Consider the following 18,983-nt stretch of genomic DNA (forward strand, 5'->3'; position numbering starts at 1 on the left):
ACTCTCTAAAATAAAGAAATAAATCTTAAAAAAAAAAAAAAGGGACATATACTGTATGGTTTACTTACATGGGGTATCTAGAGCAAACTCATACAGACAGAATAGTGGATGCCAGCAGTTACAGGGAGGGGAAAAAGGGGGGAGTTATTGTTTAATGGGTACAGGAGTTCTCCCCCCCATCTGTGGTTTTCAGTTACCCACAGTCAACTGCCACCTGGAAGCAGATGATCTTCCCCCTGATGTGTCACCAGAAGGTTATTAGTAGCCTACATCAATCAACCTCACTTCATCTCATCATGTACATTTTATCATCTCACATCATCACAAGAACAGTACAGTACAATAAGGTACTTTGAGAGAGACCATACTCACAAAACTTCTATTATAACATAGTTATAACTGTTCTATTTTATTATTGTTTTAATCTTTTATGTGCCTAATTTATAAATTAAACTTTATCACAGGTATGTGTATGTTAGAAAAAACATACTATATGTAGGGTTTGTACTACCTACAGTTTCAGGCATCCACTCGGGGTCTTGGAATGTATTCCCCATGGATAAGGGGGGGGGGGACTACTGTACAGTTTTAGTTTTACAAGATGAAAAAACTTATGGCCTTATTCAACCTTTCCTAATGTGACTGCACTACTCAGGATCAAGCAGAAAAGCTAGTTAGGGATACACGAACATATTATTTTCCTCTTCACAAAAAAATGTTACAAGGCATCAAACTTTACCAATCTTTCAGAAGTCCTCTGCGAGTCTTGCCTTCCCTGTTTCTTCCCCACTCTCCAGTGACAAAATCTGCCACTATTTATGTTTCAAAAAAGCTTGAAATCACATTCCTAGAACTTGCCATGCCTAAGATACGTGTGTATATATAAGCATAATCTAATGTCAGGTCACAAAATGTTAATAATTTATTACTTTTCAATTTCAAAACAGAGAATGTTTTAGGATTTAGATTCAACTCTTAAGCATCTATGAACCAAGCACTATAATATGTGCTTTTTTATCGATTTTTTTTTTAGATTTTTATTTATTTATTTGACACAGAGAGAGATCACAAGTGGGCAGAGCAGGCAGAGGGAGAGGGAGAAAGCAGGCTCCCTGCTGAGCAGAGAGCCTGATGCACGCCTTGATCCCAGAACCCTGGGATCACGACCTGAGCCGAAGGCAGACGCTTAACCAACTAAGCCACCCAGGTGCCCCACCTTTCTTATTGATTCTTACAACAAACTTGTAAAGTTAGAAATATTAGAGTCACTTTGCAGATATGGAAACTGAGGCCTAGGATTAACTGTCACACAGATCTCGAATGGCCAAACTCCTAATATGGAGCTCTTTCCCCTATACCATGCTGCAAAGATGAAAATGTGGTTAACTGGATTTTTTTGTTTTCCCCTTTCTCCTAAAAATGGAATATTTAATACTGTTGGAAATACTTTAATAAAGGGAGAAAAAAAATCAAGAACAACTGGAACAAAATCCTCTGGTTAAGTGAGATTTCTGGTGGATTACTCAACTCATTCAACAAATATTAATTCAGTATATATCATGTAGCAAGTATATCAAAGAAATCACAGTCCCAATCTCCAATAATTTTGTGGAGTAAAATGACATATACATGATTGTTATTATTATGACAATGACCACACACCAGTGGTAAACAAATCCTGAAGTCTTTCAGGGGACTAGGAGAAAATGCAAAGACACAAAGTTTCAAGCTGAAAATTAGCAGAAGGAAGTGTTTCAGAGCAAGGGAGGATTATGTATGGAGGCACAGAGGCATGAAAAAGAACGTTATATTAGGGGAACTAGGAAGTCTAGAAAGTGTCATTGGAATACAAAGGGAAAGGATATGGGGCACTTAGCTGGCTCCTACATAGGCATGCAACTCTTGATCTCGGGGATGTAAATTCAAGTCCCACCTTTGGTGTAGAGATTAATTAAAAATAAAATCTTTTAAAAAGGCAGGGGGAAGAGTAGAATTATGGGGTTGGACAGTGAAGTATGGGTCAGATCATGAGATGTAAAGATTTATGCAGTTCTAATCAATGCAGAGCAAATAAAAAATCTTGAGAGTGACATTAAATGTTTGTTAAAAAATTATTCTGGAAAAAGTAAAGCTGAAGTTGAAAAGGAGACTTGAAATTAAGGGCACCAGTATAAGGTTTCTGAAATAATCCAAAGGAAAAATAAAGTGTAAACTAGGGTAGAGGCAATGCAGATAGATTGGAGGGTTAATTGAGGGTAGTGGATTTTTTTGTTTGACTTCACCTTAATTTTTTTTTTTTAGTACTACATCCCTTTATTTATTTATACTAAAGCGTAGCTGACACAATGTTACATTAGTTTCAGGTATACAACATAGTGATTCAACAAGTCTATACATTCTCCTACCTGTGCTCACCACAAGTGTAGCTACCATCCGTCACCATACTACGATACACTATTACAATTCTAACAACTATATTTCTCTATGCTGTAGCTTTGATCCCTGTGATATTTCTTTAATTCCAAAAGGAACTTACACACACTAAAATAAATACTTTAAAAAAAATCCCGAGATATTTAGTATGAAGAGACTTTCTCTTCTAAATATATTCCAGGACAGAGAGAAAATATTCGAAATTTCCTTGGTGGGAAAATCCAAAGCCAACAGGCACCTCAGTGAGCACAGTGATTTCTACTATTTATCACTCTGGACTCTCATAAATGGTGGTTTAAAAACATACATACACAACTAGAAGCAGTCAACATCAAACCTTCAATTTTATTACTTTACTGTTTTTGCTATTCATTTTATTATTATTTTTTTAAGATTTTATTTATCTATTTGACAGAGAGAGACAGCCAGCGAGAGAGGGAACACAGCAGGGGGAGTGGGAGAGGAAGAAGCAGGCTTCCAGCGGAGAAGCCTGATGTGGGACTTGATCCCAGAACGCCGGGATCACGCCCTGAGCCGAAGACAGTCGCTTAACGAGTGCGCCTGGGTGGCGCCCCTATTTTTGCTATTCATTTTGAGTAAAAACACTAGAAATGGCAACTAGAGTTCCCGAATACATGAAATGACCCTCAAACAGCCAAAACAAAATTGACAGAATTAATCTTTATCAATATCCACCTCAAAGATTTGCTTCCAAAAGAATATCTGCAGTACAGGTAATCTTTCACTCATAGTAATTTGAATTTAAACTACCCTGCTAATAACACAAATACTCCTTATAACACTTACAGGAATGCGTAAACACTGATGCCCAGCCCATTCTGAAGAAATAACCCCAAACTTGAACACCTGAACCAACTTGTTCACATAATACATGTTCTTGTCACATTTATAAAGATGGGGGGGGGAGCCAGTAAGCACTACTAAATCAGTTTGTCAAAAAGCCTCCAAGACTTAACTGTGTTCTTTGATAGAAGATTCAACTTAAGATGTCAATCATACCCCCTCACATTCATTTACAAATTTAATAAAAGAAAAGCTGATTATGAAATTCTTTTGGAAGAGCAAATAAACAAGAAAACCTGGAAAAACCTTGAAAAAAAGCAATGAAGGAGACTAGCCCTCCAGATTAAAATATATTATAAGCTTCTATATTATAAATAGTACTGGCACATGCAAGACCAATGGAACAGAAAAGAAAATCCAGGAACGACTGACCCAACTGCATATAAAAATTTAGTACTGAAAAGGTAGCATCTCAAATAAAGAGGGAAAATTGTTTTTTTTTTTTAAAACAAACATTTTTTAAAATATTTATTTGAGACAGAGAGAGCGAGCACACGCACGCACAAGCAGGAAGGAGGGTCAGAGGGAGAGGGAGAAGCAGACTCTCTGCTGAGTAGGGAGCCTGATGTGGGGGAGGCTCAATCCCAGGACCCTGAGATCATGACCTGAGCCTAAAGCAGACGCCTAAGTGACTGAGCTACCCAGGCACCCCACAGACATTATTTCTTAGAACAGTTTTAGGTTGCCAAAAAGCAAAAAGAAGGGCCCCCCCCCCCCGCCTTGTGTGTAGCAATAAAATACCATTTGCAAAGTGAAAGACCTAGGAATAATATCGATAATTTATTTCACAGACAAAATGTTAGTAGTATTCCTAATAAATAGTTTTTAAAAACAGAGACGAAAAAGAACAAATTGACAGAAAATTAAAACTATACAGAGTTTGACAACACATTGTTGGTGAGGCTCTTAGGGGCCTTCATACATTGTCAGTGGGAGCACAAAATGGTACAATCCTCACGGAGGAAAATTTGACAATATCTGACAGCTACATATTCAGATGCACATAAATAAGCATTTAACCTTTGACCCAGAAATCTTTCCAGGAATCTATCCCAAAGATACACTAGCAAAAAATAAAGTCATGCATAAGGCTACTTATTGCCCTACTATTTATAACAGCTAAAGATAAGAAATAACCCAAATGTCCATCAACAGGGGGCTAAATTATGGTATATTCACATAACAGAGTATCACACGGCTATAAATATGAAAGAGAAATAATTCCCTACAATGCTATGCAAGGAGTACCAGGAGATATTAGGTATAAAAATAAGATGGAGAGTCTGAAACATCTTATGTCAGAAAGCTAAAAAGCTATCAAAGATTACTGGGGCCACAGCAGTATGACAAAATTACTTAGGAGGAATAATATAAGGTTTTTACAAATTCAAAAGGAAAATCTTTTCTGTCTCTCTGAAAAAATAAACAGTGTAAACATTAAAAAGTCATCAGGAGCCAAACTGAAGAAATTCACAATTGTCAAAGATGGCACAATGTGAGCCTCAATTAACACAATGGCAATAAGTTACAATACGTTAAGTATGTTTAAATTCATGAGTTCACATCAATACTCAATTTTTTAAAAACCTCACTGGCTACTTTTGGAGGATGCTAGGAAATCAACTTATTATAAAAGCAGTAAATAACTGAAAGAATCAAATGTTTATCCTTTTACTATACATACTATAACTTAGTGTAACTAAACAGATGAGGGAATCATACCTTCTTAAGATTTTATTTCTTTATTTGAGAGTGAGCAAGAGAGAGAGCAAAGCCAGGGGGGAGCAGAGGGACAGGGAGAAGCAGACTCCCCACCAAGCAGGGAGCCCAATGCAGGGCTCAACCTCAGGACCCCAGGATCACAACCTGAGCCAAAGGCGGACACTTAACCGACTAAGCCACCCAGGGGCCCAGGGAATTGTATCTTTATAGGGGAATCCTTTTTAATAAAGAAGAAAATGAGAGAATTAGAATGTTCTCATTTGTATATGAAAAGTCTAGGTAAAAGCTAATGAAATATATTAAGCTTGTGGAAATGTGTTTAACAATACTAACACTGTAAGCTAAATTTGAATTTTTAAGTGAAGAAATTCTACAAAGTTTAATTATTAACACTTTAAATTCCTAAATCACAGGTTTAATTCTGTACATTTGAATAATATAAAACAAGTCTTCTGTATGTAAAATCTTTTCTGTACTGTTTTTGAAAGGACTTGTACTCCTTCAAGTATATTTTCGGTTATTTATCTTTTTTATCTACTAAATTCCAATTTTTCTAAAGGACAGGGGTGCCTGAATGGCTCAGTCGGTTGAGCATCTGACTCTTGGTTTTGGCTCAGGTTGTGATCTCAGGGTCATGAGATGAGTTCAAGCCCAAGTCTGGCACCCCACTCAGGAGGGAGTCTGCTTGAGATCTTCTCCCTCTTCCTCTGCCCCCTCCCCGTTTCGCACAGGCGATTTCTCTATCTCTAAAATACATAAATCTTTAAAATAAAATAAAAAGGACAAGAGTTTTGCAAATTCTCAATTCCATCCTTTATTAAATACTCCCCAGAAAAATAAAGAAATCTAAAAGAACATGTATACAACTGAACATTCTCTAGGACCACCCACCTGCCCCTTTTTTATCTTGGGACAAGACAGAACAGGATCACAGTCCATTTGGGTTGGGAGAGATCTGGACAGCTGGGGAGAGCTGGGGACAGCTAGAAAGGTGCTCTCCCCCTTCTGGGTGTTGAGGGTGTCCTGGCCACTGGAAGACTGAAGTAGCTGGTTAGCATAGACCCTGAGTCTTGGATGGGGACCACTTTTCCAGCTTCTACCTAACAGAGACCTGCCCAGGGTGAAGTGTGGCACTGAGGGGCCTGGGCCCAAACAGTAATTATGCATCAGGCATTTTACATGCATTATCTCATTTAACCCTTTTAAGAACTCAAAACACCCTTTCATGATAAGAACTTAAACTAGGAATAGAAGGGAGCTTCCTCACCCTGATAAAGCACATCTGAGAAACACAGCTAACTCAATAATGTGAAAGACAATGCTTTCCTCCTAAGACAAAGAACAAGACAAGGATGTCTGCTCTTGCCACTTATATTCAATACTGTAGAAGAGCAATTAAACAAGAAAAAAAAAAAGGCATCCAGATTGGAAAGAAATGAAACTTTATTCACAGATGACATGATCTTACATATAAGAAATCCTAAGAAATCTACAAAAAAACTAATAGAATAATGAGTTCAATAAGGTTGCAGGATATAAGATCAACATACAAAAATCGACACACTCTCAATGAACAATCTAAAAATAAAATTAAGAAATCATTTCCTTTCACAATACCATCAAAAACAATAAAATATTTATGAACAAATTTAACCAAAGAAGACTTGTACACAAAAGACTATAAAACATCACTGAGAGAAACTAAAAAAGGGAAGCCTTCCCATGCTCATGGATTGGAAAACTTAATTTTGTTAAGATGGCAATAATCTCCATATTGATCTACAGAGTAAACAGCAATCCCTATCAAAATCCCAGCTGCCTTTTTTGCAGAAATTGACAAGGTGATTCTAAAATTCATTTGGAAATGAAAGGGACCCAGAATAGCCAAAATAATTCTGAAAAAGAACCAAGTTGGAGGACTCACACTTTCTGCACAACTGCAACAGTCAAGACAGTGTGGTACCAGCATAAGGATACAAATCAATGGAATAGAAATGAGAATCCAGAAATAAATCCATAGTTATGGTCAACTGATTTTCAACAGAGGTCCAAGGTCATTAAACAAGAATAATCTTTTAAATAAATGGTGCTGGGAAAACTGAACACCAGCATGCAACAGAATGAAGTCGAACCCTTACCTCACAACTATTAACTCAAAATAGATAAGACTTCATATATAAGACAACAAAAGATACAGATATGACACCAAATGCACGAACAACAAAAGATAAAACAAATAAATTAGGTTTCATCAAAATTTAAAACTTCAATAAACACCATCAAGAGAGTGAAGACACCCCACAGAATGGGAGAGTATTTTTGCCAATGATGTATCTGATAAAGGACTTGTATCAGAATACATAAAGAACTCTTAGAACCCAATAAGACATGTAACCTGATTAAAAAATGGGCAAAGAACTTGAATAGATATTTCTCCAAAGAAAACTGACAAATGGCCAATAAGCATATGAAAAATGCTCAACATTATTTTAGTCATTAGGGAAATGCAAATCAAAACAACAAGATACCACTGCACTCTTACCAGGATGGCTACAAAGATGGATGATTAACAAATGTTAGAGTGCTTGCTTCGGCAGCACATATACTAAAATAAATGTTAGTGAGGGTATGGAGAAATTGGAATGATTACATACTACTGGTGGGGAAAATGATGTAGTTGCCTAGGAAAAACAATCTGGCAATTTCTCCAAAAAGTTATACAGAGTTACCATGTGACTCAGATATTCTACTACTAGGAGAAATGAAAACATACCCACACAAAAATTTATATACAAATATTCATAGAAGCATTAATAATAATAGTTGAAAAGTGGAAGCAATCCAAAAGCCCAATGAATGGATAAACAAAATGTGGTTTACTCACACAATGGGATATTATTCGGCCATAAAAAGGAATTCAGTACCGATATAACCTACAACATGGATGAACCTTGTGACTGCTAATGGGCACGGTTTTCTTTTGGGGACAATAAAAATGTTCTAGAAGTAAATAGTGTGATGGCTGCACAAATCTGTAAATATACTAAAAATCACTGAATGGTATATTTTAAAAGGGTTAATTTATGATATGTGAATTATTGCTCAATAAAATTGTTATAAAGAAAAAAGAGCCCAAGAGACCAAACTAGGAAACTATCAGTAATGAACAGAAAACATGACAAAAAATTAGATAAAAGAACCAAAAACTTAAGGTAAATGTACAAAATTCAACAGCATTTCTTTCTATTAGTAACCATTTAGAAATAAAGAAATGCTCTATTCATAAGGTGACCAAAACTATAAAATACCTAGGAATAAATCTAGTAAGGAACATACAAAATCTAGATGAAGAAAGTTACAAAAAAATATTTTAAAGGACATATGACAAATCTGAATAGATGTACATGTTCCTGAATGTCAACCAGTTCCAAATTAATATACACATTTTATACAATTCCAATAATCCCACAACAGCACAAAATGATTCTTAAACCTGTATAAAGGGAAACATAGGTGGCGCAGTTAAGCGTCTGACTCTTGATTTTGGCTCAGGTCCTGATCTCAGGGTCGTAAGATCAAGTTCCACGTCCGGCTCCACACTTAGCACAGAGTCTACTTAAGACTCTCTCCTTCTCCCTCTGCCCCACTCCATGTACTCTCAGTCTAAAATAAATAAATCTTTAAAAAAAAATAAATGTATATAAAAAAGCCTGTAAGAATTGCCAATAATTTTTCAAAAAATAAATAAGTAGAGAAGGAACCCTATCCTAGCAGATATTAAAACTTAGTGTAAAGCCTATTGTTACTAATCCAGTAAAGATACCGAAGGGATGGATTACTCAGCTAACCTATAATCTCCAGTGGAAGAATGTGAAGTTAGGTTCTTATATACAAAAAATAAAGTTCCACATGGTTTAAAGAAAGCAAACGAGAACATCTGTATAACTTCATTAAGTAGAAGCATTCTTAAAAAAACCCGAAAACCCAAAAGCCAGAAGGAAAAGAAATGCCAATTTGATAACAATTTAAACAAATGTAAATGAAAAGATAATAAAATCAAAAATAAAGGATATCATGAAAAATATTTGCTATACGTGACCAACATTCCCTTTTATATAAATGACAATAAAATGTCAAATAATCCGAAAGAAAATGAACAAAGGATAGGTAAGCAATTTACACAGTAACTGTAAATAGCCAGAAGAAACTCAATCTACCAATAATCAGAAGTTAATGGAACAATGCGATTCAATCTTAAAATAAGCACTTTTATTCTGCAACCAAGGTGGCCAGAAAGCAAACCTCCCATACACCTAGGGACACTGACATTCTCTCTTAAAAAACAGAGGCTGGGGGACGTCTGAGTGGCTCAGTCAGTTAAGAGTCTGCCTTCGGCTGGGGTCATGATCCCAGGATCTTGGGACCGAGTCCCACATCAGGCTCCTTGCTCAGACAGCAGCCTGCTTCTCCCTCTGCCTGCCACTCCCCCTGCTTCTGCTCTCTCTCTCTGACAAAGTCTTAAAAAAACAAAAACAAAAACAGAGGCTGAAAAGCCAATCCCTGCCTCTAAAGTTCCTTTTTCTTTATTATTAGAAATAGCTTAAACAAGTGCTTGCATTAGTTATTCAAACTTGACTGAAAACCAAAACCAAAAACTACAACCAAGACTACCACTAGAAATGCAAATTAAAACGAGAACTTTAAAAATTTAATCATATTGACAAAAATTCAAAAAGCTACCATTTGATGCTGGCAAGGGTATGGGGAAACAGGTCCTCTCACATCCTCTTGGTTGGAGTGTGAGCTGCCAAAACTCCCTGGAAAATAGTCTAACAGGAACTATTAAAATGTATAAAGTACTTTTGTTTTGAACCAGTAACACCAGGATTCTGTTCTACAGAAATAAAAAGGTCTGCCGTATCAGCAACATCCCCTATATCCATAACTACATCTCTAAACATTTCCTTCACTTTCATGTTCTAACTGAAACTTGGCTTTTCTCTGAAGATACTTCTTCCTCTGAAGCCTTCTCTCTACCATTTTCTCTCTCATATCTGTAGGTATGGAAGTGAGAGAACTGTCCTCTTTATTCATTCCCACTTTTGAGGATTCTTTCTTTCTGCTTAAAAAGTCTACTTTTATGTAGAGTAGGTTAAGAGAATTATCCTGAGTGATGATGTCCAGAATTAGAACCATACTTTTGACTTCCTTTGCTGTGTTTGTGTTTTTTTTTTTTAAAGATTTTTATTTATTTATTTGACAGAGATAGAGACAGCCAGCAAGAGAGGGAACACAAGCAGGGGGAGTGGGAGAGGAAGAAGCAGGCTCCCAGCCAAGGAGTCTGATGTGGGGCTAGATCCCAGACCGCCGGGATCACGCCCTGAGCAGAAGGCAGACGCTTAAGGACTGAGCCACCCAGGCGCCCCTGTGTTTGTGTTCTTTTTTTTTTTTTTTTTAACTGTGTTTGTGTTCTTAAAACTACCACAGAGCGGGGGGCCTGGGTGGTGCAGTCAGTTAAGTGACTGACTCTTGATGTTGGCTCAGGTCATGATCTCAGGGTCACGGGATCGAGCTCCACATCTGGCCCCACACTCAGCTCGGAGTCTACATGAGCTTCTCTCTTCACCTCTCTCTACCCCTACCCACCACGCGTGCGCTCTCTCTCAGATAAATCAGTAAATCTTAAAAAAAACAACAAAAAAAACCCTACCACAAAGCTATTGTTATTGGTCCTATTCCCCTACCGTAGTTGAAAACTAATCAACACTTAGCGCTGGAGAGGCAGTGCTAGGAAAGAGGAGGAAAGAATCCAGAGATCTGGATTCAAATATAAACTTGTCGCTACTAACCTTAGGTAAATTACGTACTCATCCTAGTTTACTCACCAACACCAGAACTTACACCATTTACTTTTTGAGAGGAATCAATGACACAATGAATCTACAGCACTTTGGACAGAATACAGTAAACAACTGAACATGGAAATTAGGAGCACCGAGCTCCATGCAGTTGAAAATCAAGGATAACTTTTGACTCCCACAAACTTGCCTACTGTTGAACAGAAAGAAGCCTTACTGATAACACAGTGGATTAACACATATTTTATATGTTTGTATGTATTATATACTGTATCCTTACAATAAAGCTAGTGGAAAGCAAATGTTACCAAGAAAATGATGAGAGAAAATACATTTACAGTACTGTATTGAAAAAAATCCATTTATAAGTAGACCTGTGCAGTTCAAACCCATGTTGTTCAAGGGTCAACTGTGAACGCTCAAAAAAAGCTTAGGTGACATCAACGACAAAAACACCTTCAAATATCAAAATTTGTTTATGTATTCTTGCTCTACAGATGATCTCAAACAGTTTCAGGGCTTTAAATATTATCTTCATGCAGATGATTTCCAAGTTTGCATTGCTAGGCTCGATCATTCTCCTGCACTCAATACTAGAATATCCAGTTAGACATCTTCACTTGGGTGTCTAACAGAAACCTCAAACTTTACATGATCAAAACTGAGCTACTTATCTCACCCCCACACCCAAATGTGCTCCTCCCAGAGCCTTCCTAATCCCAGTTAATGACTTCCATTTCCAGTTACTTAGGTCAAAAAGCCGAGATACTCTTACTTTCTTCCTCTCTCTCATTTCACATACAATCCCTTGGAAAATCCCATCCACTTTACCTTCAAAATATATTCAGAATCCAACTACTCCTCATGATTACTTTCCTACTTCATCCTGGTTCAAGGAGTCTTGCATCACCACAAAAATCTCTTAAATGGTGTCCCTACTCCTCCCTTACCTTCCTTCAGGCTATCCTCAAGAAAACAGCCACAGTGACCCTAATAAATCATAAATCTTGTCATCACTCAAAATCCAACCTGCTTCAGAGTTAAAGGCAAAATCTTTACAATAGCCTACAAGGCCATTTGTGAACTAGCCCTGCCTTTAACTCTGACCCTGTCTCCTACTACTTTCTTCCTCCCTCCCTCTCTCAGTTCTAGCCACACTTCTTGCCATTCCTGGACAAGGTCCGTTGAGGCCATGCCTTAGGACTCTTATATGCCTTATTCCCTCTATCTGGAGTCCTCTTCCCCTAAGTACCCACATGATTTGTTTAGTACTTTAACTTTAGGTTATCCCACAATTGACACACTCTCAAGAAGGCCTTCCCTTTATAATCCTATTTAAAATTAAACACCCCACCTCCCAGGCCCTTGGGTGGCTCAGCTGATTAAGTGGCCAGCTCTTGATTTTAGCTCAGGTCATGATCTCAGGGTCCTGGGATGGAGCCCTGCCTCTGGGTCCAGGTTCAGCAGGGGGAGTCTGCTTGAGTTTCTCTCTCCCTCTCCTTCTGCTCCTCCCCTGCTCACAGTGTGATCTCTCCCTCTCTCCCTTCCTCTTTCTAAAATAAATAAATAAATCCTTTTTTTTTTTTTTTAAGTTTTACTTATTTATTTGAGAGACAGTGAGAGCAAGAGAGAGATACAGAGGGAAAGGGAGAAGCAGACTTGCTGCTGAGCAGGGAGCCTGATACAGGGTTTGATCCCAGGACCCTGAGATCATGACCTGAGCCCAAATCAAGAGCTGGCCACTTAATCAGCTGAGCCACCCAAGGGCCTGGGAGGTGGGGTGTTTAATTTTAAATAGGATTATAAAGGGAAGGCCTTCTTGAGAGTGTGTCAATTGTGGGATAACCTAAAGTTAAAGTACTAAACAAATCATGTGGGTACTTAGGGGAAGAGGACTCCAGATAGAGGGAATAAGGCATATAAGAGTCCTAAGGCATGGCCTCAACGGACCTTGTCCAGGAATGGCAAGAAGTGTGGCTAGAACTGAGAGAGGGAGGGAGGAAGAAAGTAGTACCCCCTCTCAAAATTCCCTATTTATTTCTCTCCACAGCATTTATCACCATCTAACATAGCCTATATTCCATTTATTTATTTTGACTCTTCCCTCTTCCAATAGAATGTGAGATCCACAAGGGTAGGAATTATACCTAATATTCCATTGTATCCTGTGACTACAACTATACTAGCACATAACAGGTCCTGAAAAAAGTTGAGAATGGGATAAATGTTTCTGTACAACAATATTCACTGTGACACTAGTTGTACAAAATCAAAAAATGAAAACAAGCTAATTGTCCTTCAAGTTTTTAAAAACCAAAAAGCAGAAACTGTAATAATGTTTAACATTCAAGCACTTAATATTTGTCAGTGCTTTAGATGTATTAACATTTAATTACCAAAACAACCTCTTGAGTTAGGTAATACAGTAAGTACACACATGAAAAAATTAAAGTAGAAAGGTTAAGTAACTCACCCAAGTTCACAAAGTTAATAATTGGAGAAGCTAGGATTCAAATCCAGGCTGTCTTATTCACAGCCAGTCTTTACGACAACTTACTATGCTATGCTGACTTTCTTATATATGTATGATCCTACCTTTATTAAGACAAAGATAGCAGAAGCTCTTACCCAATGCAAATAAGACTTCCTAGTCAATTAATTTAAAAAGTCACTTAAAGTGAGGGATAAAAACATTCCATATATTACTTATACATTTCATTTAAAACATAAAGCATATATATTTATGCAGCAATCTTTTGATGAAAGCCTACTCTTTTCTTTAGGGCACGGGTCGACCAGCATTCTTTGGAGTCCTTCTAGCATAAACCATATCCATAAGACACTGATTTAATTTCTTGGAGTGCAAGAACTCCAAGCACTTGCCAAGGATTATGTGCACAATACTGAACCTCAATTATTTTTTCCAAACTTATCTTTACACCTATCTTGCTCACACCTAATTGAACAACAATTTTCTAGCAACTTGACCCTATAGACCTTTTCCAAAGCATTTAATTTAGTTTTCAGATAAAAACTCTAACACTGTATTTTGATGGCTTATGTATTGTATTTTTATCACAAATATAACCAGCACAGAGTGGTTTGGGAGCATATACAACTGACTTTTGAGGCACCTGGGTGGCTCAGTTGGCTAAGTGTCTGCCTTCGGCTTAGGTCATGATCCCGGGGTTCCGGGATCGAGCTCCTTGTCGGGCTCCCTGCTCAGCAGGGAGCCTGCTTCTCCCTCTCCCTCTGTTGCTCCCCCTGCTTGCTCTCTCTGTCAAATAAATAAATAAATAAATAAATAAAATCTTTAAAAAAATTTTTAAAAATAAAACTGACTTTTGTCAAGCATACAACTCAACTGGTGAAAGCAGAAATACTTGGACATACTACAGAGTAGATCTGAGGAAATGGAAGCCATCCGCTCCAACTAATCAGTCAAGTGACGGGTAAGAGAGCTTATACATTAAGTATGTATACCTGTATATGCAGAAGAGAGAAGTATAGAAAGACGCACAGTAAACCAGGAAGGAGGAAAGGGGAATAAGATGAAATTTAATTACACTTTTACAATTTTACGTTACTGACTTGCATAAGTATGCATTACTTGATAGCTTTTTTTAAAGTAAAAAACAAAAACTACTGTGAATTATGTAATAGTATCCCCATTTTATAGGGGAGGAAAGATTCAAGAAAGTGGGAACATGCCCAAGGTCACACAACTCATGCGAAGCTAAGCTGAAAGGCTAATTCAGGTTTGCCCCAAGTTTCAAAGCTCATGGTTTTCCTACGATACCAAATTCCAGGGCAAAAAATTCAAACAGATCACTCCGATTTTTTTAAAATACATGAACAAAGAGTATTGTGTTATTCTTTTTCTTTTAGGTAACAAAGAGTCAGATAAAGCCAAAAAGAGAGATTTTCTAAGTGAATTATAAGCTTAATTCTACAGGCCAGAGTTCAGGCTTAACTTTCTATAATTTAAAAGAACAAAGTTCATACACCCTAATATTCATTTAAAAGGAAAGAAATTTCTTACACTTGTACAAAAGTAGAAAGGGATCACTTCTTCCTCCACTGGCCATGCATATAGCTCCTTTAGTCCCTTCTCTCTGTTCATGTCATCTTTCTCCACAGGTTGAAACAGCAACCTAGAAGCAGTAAACCAAGGCACTAGGGGAATATGTTATATTTGGAAATCTGGGAAAATGGACTTCAGTAAAAGTAACCTTACCCATACCTCTATTAATTCTTTTTTTCCCTAAGATTTTATTTATTTACTTGAGGTAGAGTAGTGAAAGAGAGAGCACAAGTTGGGGAGAGGGGCTGAGGGAGAGAGAGACGCAGACTCCCTGTTGAGCAGGGAGCCTGACACTGAGCTCGATCCCAGGACCCCAGGACCATGACCTGAGCCAAAGGCAGACATTTAACCCACCAAGCCACTCAGGCGTCCCTGCATTAACTCTTCTTAAGACCTATTCTCTTCCATTTGAAACTGCTTAAAACAAATGTGTGCATTCACTATTCATACTCAATTGGTTCCAAAATAAACAGGAGAAAAGGATAACTAGAAAAATCATAAGAAAACATCAAATGGACTGAGAAGCATGATAAATATACTCTAGGGAGTTCCAGTTAAATCACATGTCACAAAAAAAGTGAAAAAGAGGAAACCTAAGATTTCTAAAATATTTTACTTCACTAATTTCAATGTATCGAATGAAGCACCACATTGAGAACTAGTTCCTAGCAGCACGGCCCAGTTCTGTCCTGACTCCTATGGCTATTCCAAGCACACGCTCCATACTGTAAGGGAAGCAAACCTGAAACCTAGTGTTACGCTACTCTCTAGTGGGGGAAAACCTTTGATGGCTCCCTACGTATACAAATTAAAATTTAAACCATCCTGCACAGCTTTGAAAAGCCTCCAAAATCTGGTCTAATTTACCTATCCAATCTTATTTTCCACTTCCAATTCTCTAAATCCATCACAACACACACTCCACACTATTCCATCTTCATACATTGCTCAAGCCATTTCCTCGGCTTTGAGCATCCTTCTGCCTACCACCTGCTGAAATTCTGTTCCTCCTTCAAAACTAGCAAAGTACAGTGGAAAGAGCCCAGCCTTAAAGCCTGATCCAGACCCACTAAGTTTCTAATTCTAATTCCATCCTCTTTAATAACTTAATGAACTTAGGCAAATACTTCAATAGATCTGTTTCCTCACTTAGGAGCAGCTATATTATCTATGGCACTTTACAAGGCTACTGTGAGAATTAAGCATAATAGTTATCAACTATCTATGTAGCACCATGCCAAAGGCATAGTGGATACTTAATAAATGGTTAACTCCTAAGTCATCCTTCTCTCTTCTCTTCCCACCTCCATGGATATACTCCCATCCCTCCCTAAATTCCCACAGCAGTTTGTTTATACTATATTACACTATGAGCACTAATATACTGCAGGATACTCATTATTCATGTATGTATGTATCTTGCTTCTCCAACAGGTTATAGCTAAGATGGTTATGGGTATGGATTTCTAAATCTCTGCCACTTAACTACACGTGTGAGTTATCTGACCTCTCAGAAACTATTTCTTCATTAACAAAATGAATGAGAGTTAATTCCGTAAATGTTATTAAGAGGTTTAAAAGAGTTAAGGTACATTAAATACCTGGTATAATGCTCGACACCTAGTAAGTTTCAAAGAATGTTCAATGGCAACTGAATGATGAACCTGCTCCAGCAACTGCTTAAGGAACACACAAATGCAACTGCCTTGGTAAATCCAACTTCATAAAGCAATCTGTTTTTTTTGTTTGTTTGTTTGTTTTTAAGTTCTACACGCAACCTGGGACTTGAACTCACAACACTAAGATCAGGAGTCACATGCTCTACTAACTGAGTTAGCCAGGCACCCCTCACAAAGCAATCTTAATACAACTTTAACCTAGAGCTCACCTCTTACTGATATAAATGTCCGATGAAGACAAAATGGAGGTACCCATGTACTCTACCTCAGAAATACTACCACATATTCATGTCTTCCCAGTATCAGCCCAAGTACATCATGACATATAACTCACATCTCCTCATAACACTCATTCTGGGAGCTTACCCCTAAAGAGCTGTAAGGGGTAAAATGGTCTGCCAAATTAAAGAAAATTCTGAAATAAGTGGTCTACCAGGAAGAGGAGGCTGGTTGTCTGCTGTTTATTCACTCTGATCCTAATTTACTGTGTCCTCAATTTCTCTACTCAAAACTCCAATCAAATGTCAACTGTTAATAGTATTTTTCCATGTATACACTTCTGACCCACTGCTCAATTTAGAGAAAAATCCACCTCAAATTATAGTGAAATCTAATCAAGGGAAGTACAGAAAAGTGCTAACATGTTAAAAAAAAAAGACTTGGTATCACAACATTTGCATTCCAATCTCAGCTGTACACTGATACTTACACAGGTGGTATAGCACACAAGTCAAGAGCTCAGGAAAGTTTCTGGAAAGATGGATCTGGCTTTAAATCTGATACCACCACTTACTGGTTCTATAACCTAAGTATGTTACCTCTTAAGCCTCATATTTCTCATCTGTAAAATAGGGATTGTAATGAGTTTCATAGGGTTGTATTAAATGCGATCATGTAGACTATGTGTTTAGCAAAGTACTTACAACATCGTAAGTACTCAATAAATGGCAGTTGAACCAGCAGTGCCTAAGCACTGAAGTTCTTGGTAAATTATGCTTTATTAATGAATGTTTAGCACATTTTATATTAGGAAATAAGTGTACCACTAACTTTAATTCTATCCTAAGTTAAATAATGATTAACAGTAGCGATTCGGCTTGGGAACAAACATTTCAGTTTACAAACCTTTCATACATCCCTAAACTCATTTGATCTACACAATATCCTTAGGGGGTAGACATTTTTTAAGAGAAGTATTTTAGAAATAAGGAAAGGGGTATCCATTAGGGTAATAAAGAGCCAAGGTACCCACCCTAGTGGTCTCCTCCAATCAGATTCCCCAACTCGGAAATAAGTGCTTAGTGCCAGAAGTTCTTAACACGACAACCACTAAAAGGAGGCAGATTTCTGCAAGTTACCACCCACCTCAAGCACTGTCAAGAATGTGAGTCCAGGAATAGGCCCAGGGTGAAAAAACCCCGTCAGAAGCCACTGATGACACTCATAACTGTTGCATTGTTTCCTTATGTGGTGTCCACCCACACCTTTAGGGTGGGGGCCAGGTCTGCCCCCTCCCCCACAAGAGCGCCCAATACAGGACCAAGAACCCAAGAGACCATCAGTAAATATTTGTAGAAATAGCATGGGATGCTGGTAGGTTTTCCAGAGACCCGAAACGAGGCCAGCTCCGCGGTGGGGATTAAGCATCTCGGTAGATCTAGAGTCGAAGGGCGGAGAAAGTCCGACGGGTAACCGGACTGGGAAGAATGGTTGAGGACGGGTGCCGCTAAGGGAAACCAGGGAAGCTGACCCGCTGAGGGGAGAGGAGAGGGCCGCAACCCTGGCTGGAAGGCCGAGAACCGACAGAGGCTCGGGGGCCGGGAGCAGCAGGGCAGTTGGTGTCTGGGGGGGAGGGGGCTGCCACTGGTCTGAGAAGAATCTCGGGCCCAATCTGAGAAGGGTTCTGGGCTCCTCCAGGGGCCCACTCCCCAGCCCGTGGCGGCATTTGCTGCACCGAGTACTCGCTGCTACCTGAAACTGCAGCAGCTTCTCTGTCTGCTCCTGGGTTAGATCCCGCTCCTCAGGCGCCGCCATTTTGCCGCCGCCTCTACGCTTCTGACCCGTCCGCACCGTCACCCGCCGGAAGTGACCTCAGAAGCAACCACGTCCGGTCTGAACGGCCGCCGGCGCGCAACTGCGTCTGCGCATGCTGGCGCAGCCCGGGGGATACTGGTGGTGATAGTTCCCGCCATCAGAGGGCGCCACTCTCGGGCCAATACCGAACATTTCCGGAAATTGCCGACGTACTGTCGGTATCTGTCGCCGTTACGATTTAGGCAACAAACGCATCTGCAGGGACCCAAGTCTCCTGAATAGATCGCAAAGAGGCGAGAGCTCCCGAGT

General features: G+C 38.7%; 1 protein-coding gene across 2 annotated transcripts in view; it reads right to left on the minus strand.

Moving 5' to 3' along the window:
* FAF2 (Fas associated factor family member 2) overlaps positions 1 to 18,738 on the minus strand; it is a 64,825-nt gene extending 46,087 nt beyond the window's left edge. For both annotated transcript variants that reach the window (XM_040630268.1, XM_008692343.2), the window contains exon 1: positions 18,612 to 18,738. In XM_040630268.1, the coding sequence (XP_040486202.1) occupies positions 18,612 to 18,674 (63 nt within the window). In that variant the 5' untranslated portion in view covers positions 18,675 to 18,738. The remainder of the gene's footprint in view (positions 1 to 18,611) is intronic.
* Between the last annotated feature and the right edge of the window lie 245 nt (positions 18,739 to 18,983).

This window comes from Ursus maritimus, unplaced genomic scaffold (genome assembly GCF_017311325.1).
Source record: "Ursus maritimus isolate PB19 unplaced genomic scaffold, ASM1731132v1 scaffold_15, whole genome shotgun sequence".
In the NCBI taxonomy this organism is placed as follows: domain Eukaryota; kingdom Metazoa; phylum Chordata; class Mammalia; order Carnivora; family Ursidae; genus Ursus; species Ursus maritimus.